This window comes from Mustela erminea, chromosome 5, assembly GCF_009829155.1.
Source record: "Mustela erminea isolate mMusErm1 chromosome 5, mMusErm1.Pri, whole genome shotgun sequence".
NCBI lineage: Eukaryota > Metazoa > Chordata > Mammalia > Carnivora > Mustelidae > Mustela > Mustela erminea.
In genome coordinates, this window is record NC_045618.1 from 3,912,171 (window position 1) to 3,920,377 (window position 8,207).

The 8,207-nt window shown below is 57.5% G+C and overlaps 1 protein-coding gene across 2 annotated transcripts in view; it reads left to right on the forward strand.

The window, feature by feature from the left end:
* HOMER2 (homer scaffold protein 2) overlaps nucleotides 1–7,971 on the forward strand; it is an 82,140-nt gene extending 74,169 nt beyond the window's left edge. For both annotated transcript variants that reach the window (XM_032341973.1, XM_032341974.1), the window contains exons 5-9: nucleotides 41–147; nucleotides 3,001–3,157; nucleotides 4,900–5,010; nucleotides 5,597–5,677; nucleotides 6,731–7,971. In XM_032341973.1, the coding sequence (XP_032197864.1) occupies nucleotides 41–147; nucleotides 3,001–3,157; nucleotides 4,900–5,010; nucleotides 5,597–5,677; nucleotides 6,731–6,919 (645 nt within the window). In that variant the 3' untranslated portion in view covers nucleotides 6,920–7,971. The remainder of the gene's footprint in view (nucleotides 1–40; nucleotides 148–3,000; nucleotides 3,158–4,899; nucleotides 5,011–5,596; nucleotides 5,678–6,730) is intronic.
* The last annotated feature ends 236 nt before the right edge of the window (nucleotides 7,972–8,207 follow it).

Here is an 8,207-nt window from a genome sequence, read left to right on the forward strand (position 1 = left end):
TGGCCCGGAACCTGGGTGTGAAACCCCGTCTTCTACTCAGGTGTCCAGCGTCAACGGGACAGACGATGAAAAGGCCTCTCACGTGGGTCCTGCTGACGCACAGCTTAAGTCTGAGAATGACAAGCTGAAGATCGCCTTGACACAGAGGTACGGCTGTTTGCAATCCACAGGGCCTTTTCCCAAGGTCACTGCCTCCCGCGGCCTTTCCCGCCAGGTGGGGTTTCATGAGGAGACCAGGTCCTGCTCAGAGTGTCTGGTCTTGTCTCCGGGCCAAAGCAAGGCCAGCTGGCTTCATGGCTGTTCTCTGTCTGACCGCCCAGACCAGGAGCATGTGTGCCTGCCGGTGTGTGTGCGAGATTTCCGATTGTGTGAAAGAGGGGTGTGTGTGTGTATGTGTGTGTGTGTGTATGTACAAGTGTGAGAGAGACTGGTCCCTGTGCTTCTGTTTTGTTCTGGTTTTTTGAGGAAACAAATATATCATTGATTTGTACAGAGTAAGACTGAATCTCAAACATCCAAGAAAAATCTATAAAAAACTGTTAAGAATACAACCTCTCACAAAAATCAATAGCTTTTCTAGATACAAACAAGCATCACATAAAATATGTATTTGAAGATGAGAAATTCCTTTGTGATACGAACTAAAACCATCAATTACATGAACTAGAAACATAAATACAGAAAACTTAAGGGCACAGAATCTCTGTGAAGAAAGTTTTAAAATGATTTTGAGGGCCATAAATGAATAATTTAACAAATAGAAAGATATATTCTATTGGGAGGTGGTAGAAATGTCTTCATATTTTAAAAAGAATCCATTTCCTATAAATGGATGCATAAATTTAACATAATCCCCATAATAAGATCAACATGATTTTAATTTTTAATGACTACACAGGCTGTGCTTACACTTTCCTGTCTTGAGAGCGTGGCCCATTTCCCGATGGCTGGGCTGGCCCTGTGAGCCCGCTCAGAGCGGCTGTCCTTGGGAATCACGTTGTCCTCATCCCAGACGGGGGCTTGGCCAGCTCCCCCCAGCCTTTCTGTGGCTGAGAAGCTGCTCTCCCCAGACTTGCCCCATTAAAAAGCTAGATCACATTAACTCCATTTTACAGGAGTAAACTGAGGAAACTGAGTCTCGGTGGTAAAATGCATCCTTGCTTAAGGTCATGTTAAGGCGATTTCCCCACCGTCCTGCCTGCTTTTTCACTCTTTTGTTGTTTAAGACACAAGATGCTGTTGGATGAAAACGTTCCACCCCTAAAAATAAAGGTTTTTTTAAATCCCAACTTAATGAGCAAGGGCATTCTAGGAATGGGTGTGAAGCCATTTCCCTAAAGCAGCTTAAATTCTCCATCATGTGTTCTGAGATTAACCAGATTCCATCTTGCTATTTTTTGCCTGTGGTGTTTGAAACTGAAAGCTTGTATTTCTAGTCACGTTGCCCCGTCCTTGAGGCTGTGGGATGGAGGAGAACACAGGTTACTGAGAAACATTCCTATTTACTTACCCCCCCCACAAAAAAAAAGGCCTTTAGAGACAGAAGTGACATCAGCCAGGCCGGATTGATTAGAAGCCGGACACTTTGAGTGGGGTGTGTCCTGCGTGTCCTGTGTGCCCACGTGTCTGTGTGTCCACATATCCTGTGTGTCCTGCGGGTCCTGTGTGTCCTGTGTGTCTTGTGTGTCCTGCATGCCCACGTGTCCTGTGTGCGCTGTGTGCCCACATGTCTGTGTGTCCACGTGTCCTGTGTGCCTCCGTGTCCTGAATGCCCTGTGTGTCTTGAGGGTCCTGCATGTCCTTGTGTCTTTTGTGTCCTGTGGATCCTGCATGTCTTGCGTATCCTGCGTGTTCACATGTTCTGTGTCCGTGTGTCCATGTGTCCTGTGTGCCCATACGTCCTGTGTGTCCTGTGTCTTGCATGTCCTACATGCCCACATGTCCTGTGTGCCCACATGTCCTGTGTGTCCATGTGCCCATGTGTCCTGCATTTCCTGTGTGTCTTGCAGGTCCTACATGTCCTTGTGTCTTACGTCTTACGTGTCCTGTGTGTCCGTGTGTCCATGTGTCCTGCGTGTCCTATGTGCCCGCATGTCCTGCGTGTCCTGTGTGCCCTGCATGTCTTGTGGGTCCTACGGGTCCTGCTTGTCCATGTGTCTTACGTGTCCTGCATGTTGTGTGCCCACATGTCCTGTGTGTCTGTGTGTCCTGCATGTCCATGTGTCCTGCGTGCCCACGTGTCCTATGTGTCCTGCGTGCCCACGTGTCTTGTGTGTCCTGCGTGCCCACGTGTCCTGCGTGTCCTATGCAGCTCTGGCCTCGGGGCACCTGCAGCTCCGCGCACGTGTGGACTGCAAAGCCAGAAGGCAGAAGGACCATGAACCAGCCCCTGAGGGGAGCCCGATGGCGGTTTGTTTCTTGAAACTACTCCTCTGTGGAGCATGTAGGATGGAAGACAAAGGCGAGGTTGCTTTGGTAGCATGGAGGCGTCCCACAGACCTGTGGACCTCCCCCACCTCTGAGGTGACGTGAGGTCGGCCAGGGGGACACACAGTCCCTGTCCCCTTTGCCCTCTCGACGTCAGCTTGGAGTCCCTACGGGCTGGGAGGAGGCACAGGTTGTCACGTGTTGCTGGGCTGCCCGTCACTCCCAGGGTCCCGGGTGTCAGGGATTCCTGAGACCCTCTAGGGCCTGTTTCAGAGCCTGTGACTCTGGGGCTCGCTTCAGGAAGAGACAGGACAGCAGCATCTGGGGCAGGGGCTCTGCAGGGAGCGAGGGCTTCCTTCCGAGCTTCGGCTGCTCCTTCCCCAAGAGTTTTGTGCTTTCCTGAAGCGATTCTTTAAGAAAGCAGCCCGGCAAGGTGACCTGTTGGCACTAGAGAGGCTCCAGCCCTTCGTGGCACCTGATCCCTGTGGCCGGCGGGGGGGGCCAGGGTATGGTGTGGGGTCAGGCGGGGTGGGTGGCCCCCGGCGTCCGGGTCACCGCCTGGCCCGCCCGCAGTGCCGCCAACGTGAAGAAATGGGAGATGGAGCTGCAGACCCTGCGGGAGAGCAACGCGCGGCTGACCACGGCGCTGCAGGAGTCGGCCGCCAGCCTGGAGCAGTGGAAGAGGCAGTTCTCCGTCTGCCGTGACGAGAACGACCGGCTCCGGAACAAGGTGGGTGCCCGGGCGCCGGGGGGCTCCCCGTCCGCCTCGTTTGTCCCACCACCTCCCTCGCCGCTCCCCGCGGCGGGACGAAGCGTCGCTGTCACTGTCGCTCCCCCGACTTCCCCACTCTCCCGAGCAGGAACACGAGGCAGCGAGCAGGTTTCATCTGGCCTCAACCCTCCGACGCCGGTCAGGGGTGGCCGTCCTGTGGCACGCTCCGTGGTGCATTCATTTTGGGTAGAGGACAGAGAGCCAGAGGGTGAGCGAGGACAAGAGATTCAGGGAACCATGAGGAGCGTTCCCTCCGCCGCCCGACTGCCATGCCACCGCTGCCAGAAAATCCCCCATGGAGACCCTGGGGTCCCTGTGTGTCCATGCTTTGACGCTCAGCGTGTTGGTCTGGCAGGCCGTGGGCAGCAGCTTCCGTGTAAGTGTCAGGGGGTCACATCACCCCAAGACAGGTCTTCGGTCTCCCTGGCCCCCCATCTGTAAGCTGCCCCGAGTGGAGCCTGAATGGAGCCGCCAGAGGCCACCCCCTGATCGCCCATCTTCGCTGCAGATGGCACATAAAACTGCCTCGTGTCATTGTTTCACTTCCATGCTGCAAGTGCTGACCGCGAGGGCACCAGGCCAAGTGCTGACTCCGTGCGTTCCCTGCCGGGGCCAGGCCGATCTGGCTGCCAGCGGGATCGAATGCCCGGTCTTCTTTCCAAGCAGGGAGCTGGCTCTGTCCCTTTGCATGAGTGTGACGGGGGAAGAGAGGAAGTACACTCCTTAGAGTTTGCTGCCTGATTGGGAAGCACTGGGAACTTGATTTCCAGGACACCAGGTAGAAGGTGGTGGAGTCCCCAGTGGCTCCTGGAGCTAGGGGTTCAGATCCCGGGGGCTGGCGTGCAGCTGCCTCTGAAAATGTCGTCATTATGACCACCCAGCGCCCTTGGCCTTGAGGACTCCTGCCTGCTTGTGGGACCCCACCAGTGGGGGGCTTTTGTGTTATTGCTGGTTCCCTTCTGCCTTGTACTCTGCACACTCTCTCTGGCCACTGGGAAGCACTCAGCGTCGGAACGCAAGGCCAAGGCTGTGAGGCCTTTGAACCCCTTCCGAGGGGTCAGGCCTGGGAAGGGGAGGAGAAGGCACTCTGGGGATTCACCCGTCCAGCCTGTACCTCTCAGCTCTCCCGGAGGAGCCTCGCCACAGGCCAGGCCCTCCTGCGTGCGTCAGTAAGGAAAGGTCACCCGGGTTTAAAATGTTTGAAATGTCATTGCGTCTCATTTGGCGGCCGGTGACCCACAGCGTTGATCATTTCTCTTCCCTGCAGTCTTAAACCTTTCAGATGAAATAGAATAATTCAGGACATGATCAAGTGATGTAAAAAGTCATTATGGGGAGAAGCAGATAGATTCATGGGACACCTGGTCCCTACTCGAGACAAGTCCTTTAAAGCAAACTGCCGTTCCCCCCTGTGGCGGTGAGAGGGAAACAGAAGCCAGGAGCATCCCGTGGCCAGGTTTTGTGACGGCCGTGGCTCTGCTGGCGTTAGACAGGGCATCTTGTGCACGCAGGGAAGGGCGGGCAGCCCCGCGGGGGAGCCACACGGGGTCTGCTCGTAGCCACAGGGAACAATGCATAAGTGGGTTAGTTCGCAGTTTGTTGTGAGCGCGTAAACAGCCGTGGTGAACTTCAGTCGTGGTGAACAGCTCAGCGGCCGGAGTAGGGGAGCCTCCCGGCCTCAGCCTATGGGTGCGTTACAGATTGACGAGCTGGAGGAGCAGTGCAGCGAGATAAACCGGGAGAAGGAGAGGAACACGCAGCTCAAGAGGAGAATCGAGGAGCTGGAGTCGGAGCTGCGGGAGAAGGAGACGGTGAGTGGAGGTGCCCGCCGGCCCTGTGCTCCCGGGATCCGGCAGGTGTCTCGGGGTGGGGGGGTGTGACCAGCCCTGGGCGGGAGGGGGGCAGCACGGGGCCAGCCAAGAGCTGCACCGAGGCTGGGACGCAAGGGGGAGCCGGACATTCACAAAACAGCCGGAAACATTTGTAGGTGATCTGTCCTCGGAAGTGGCTCTGTGCTGTCCAGCCAGCGAGAGCCCCTGCAGTGCGGGCGTTTGTTTTCTGGGGGAGGAGGGCACAGGACTGCTAAGTGCACAGACGCTGGAGACTGTGGACCAGGCACCAAGCCTCCGCCTCAGTTTGCCTAGAAGATGGGGATGCTGAGAATCCCCATCTCTTTGTGGCAGTGTACAAGCTTCCCGTGATAACACACGTGACACACTCAGCCTTCGAGGTTACCCCCGTGCTGAGTACTGACTCCAGCACCTCTGTTATTATCAAGGACGGTGTAGACTCCAAGAGCTGCTTCCGCTAACATACAGATCGTGCTTTTTTAAGGTTTTCAAGAAGACATTTTATCTGACTTGCTTTCACATCCTTTTTAAATTTCGTCCCCTGTAGGAATTGAAAGACCTCCGCAAACAAAGTGAAATCATACCTCAGCTCATGTCGGAGTGTGAATACGTCTCTGAGAAGTTAGAGGTAGGAGGGGCGCCTCCCTTCACCTTGGCCCAGACCAGAAGGCATCCGTGGTGTTACTCGTTTCTCTGGGGCCTCCCCTCTCACAGCTCCCCTGGTAAAGAAGAGTGACTTCCTAGTCAGGAGAAGCCCGCAGTCCCCGCACGACTGGCTTGTGCTTTTTGTGCTTCTGTCAAAGTGGCCTGCGCAGAGCTGTAGTGCAGGGACCGTGTCCCACCCCCAGAAGTCTCCATGGAGCCTTAGGGCTGTGAGGAGCGGGGTGAGGGCAGGGCAGAGAGTGTAAGCCCCAGAGCAGGGCCACCTCTCTACTCTCCAGCCTGTAACCTTGAACATGACCTTGAGCGGTGCCCCTCACTGGCCTCAGATTCCTGATCATGTCCTCTTTCACCTCCCCCTACTTCAGGAGCACATTATTCAGGTGTACGACCCCAGTATCAGCCACTGGTTCCTGTAAACCCAGAAAGTCAGCCCCTCACTGGGTGTGTGGGACGCTGGCCTATGCCTCTGTTAGGGACTCAAAGCTACCCTGCCCTTAGGAGGAGCCCAACTGGCTCCCCAGTCACACCGCCTGATCCCAGAGCGGGGACTGCCGGCCCTGAGTCTGGCATGGCCCATCCTGCCTCACTGAGGACAGGGAGGCCTTGGCCTGTCCGTGGAAGGAAGGAAACAAGTCACTGCGTGGTTTGTCCCGCTTCTCTCTCCCATAGCTGAGCTCACGTGTGGCCTCCGTGGACCCTTCTGGGAGGAGGGCCTGCACATTTCCTCTGCTGGGCCTCTGTGAAAGGGCCCACTTGCAGCCGGCTCCTCCCGGCAGGACCCGAGCTCTGCACCGTGTAGGGCCGTCCTTTACCAGGCCAGAGTGGGTCCTGCGCTCCGCCTGTCAGCACCTCGGCCGGGGAACAGGCAGGAGAGCGGGGCGCACCAGGGCGCCCCACATTCTGCACTGATGTTCCCAGTCACAGGCCCGGGAGAGGGGACAGCTGGGCTGGGGCAGGGTCTCGGCGGACGCGCCCCTTGGCTCTGCTCCAGGCCCTTCTCGCGTTGGTCTCGCTGCAGGCGGCAGAGAGAGACAATCAGAACCTAGAGGACAAGGTGCGGTCCCTCAAGACGGACATCGAGGAGAGTAAGTACCGCCAGCGCCACCTCAAGGTCGAGCTCAAGAGCTTCCTGGAGGTGCTGGACGGCAAGATCGACGACCTGCACGACTTCCGCCGCGGCCTCTCCAAGCTGGGGTCCGACAACTAGGGGCAGGGCGGGGGGCGGGGTGGGCGGGGTGTCCCCCGTGGGCGGTGCTTCTGTCCGCGCGGGGCGGGGCTGGGGGCGGGGCATCCTCCCGTGGGCGGTGCCTCTGTCCCCGCAGGGCGTGTGTCGGCGGGGGAGGGGGCGCGTTTGCGCTCTGGTGGTGGGTGGTGCCACCGCTCTCGCCTCTCTCGCCGGGCCAGGCTGCGGACCCCGGGAAGCCGCTGACTCAGGAATCCCGCGCCGGGTCCCCCCGTCCGCGGTCACGCGGTCAGGGCGGGGACGGCTGTATCTTTCTCAAGGGCTGTTGCAACCGCACCACCTGAGCAAGGTGTTTTCTAATCCAAATACGCACACCCTTTACACCTTCGGAGGAGCGCGGAGTGTCCGGGTGCCCGTGGGGGGGGCGGGGGGCACGGGGAGCAGCTGTCCTCCGGGTCAGAACCCAGATGCTTTCCAGCAGCCACTTAGTAGATGCTGGTCGAGAAAGAACAGGTGTCGGGGGCGTGCGGGACTGCCTGCCTCCCCTCCGCCCCCTCCCTCCCACGTCCTGTGTGTAGGGTTGCCACAACGTCCCTTTCCCGGGTTTTAATTTCGGAGCAGATCGCTGTGCGGTGGGAGCCACACGCGGTGACGGTGCCTGGCATAGAGTAGGTGCTTAATAAATATTTGTTCGACTAAACATTTAAACAGCACTTAGTGTTTTAATCAACCCCCCCAGCGGAGTCCATCGGACCCTGTTGGACAATCCATCCTCTTGCAGCGCTGGACAGGAGTTCGACTGATGGTGTGCAGTCCAGCTTCTGGATTGCCTCCGGGTGCCCCCGGGCAGGGTGGGTGGCAGAGGAGGCAGCAGGAGCTGGTCCAAGGCTGCTCACTAGCCCATCCAAGCTGCTCTGCCCCCCCCCCCCCGCCCCGTGCCTTTGAACTGGGACCACCCTGTTTTTCTAGGGTGGGGATGTAGGCTCGACCCCATGTTGGGACTGGACAACTAAGAAATAAATCACAGGAGTTCTCAAGAGAGAGTCTGCTCAAACTGTCTGAGCCTTGGCCGTAGCGACAGGAGCTTCTGCCCCTGCCCTCTCTCTGTTCCTGCTGAGGAAAGGACCAGAGCCATAAAGCCCTCCTCTCTTACAGAGTTTCTCAGCAGGGCCAGGGGCATCTGGGCTCCCTGCATGTGGCAAGATGGTTTGAGTCCCTGGCCATGGGCATTTCTAAATGCCTTTCTGTGTGATGGAGTCTTTGGTGTCTCCTTACCCCCCTTGCCTGCTTTGGGAACCACCAAGAGAACATC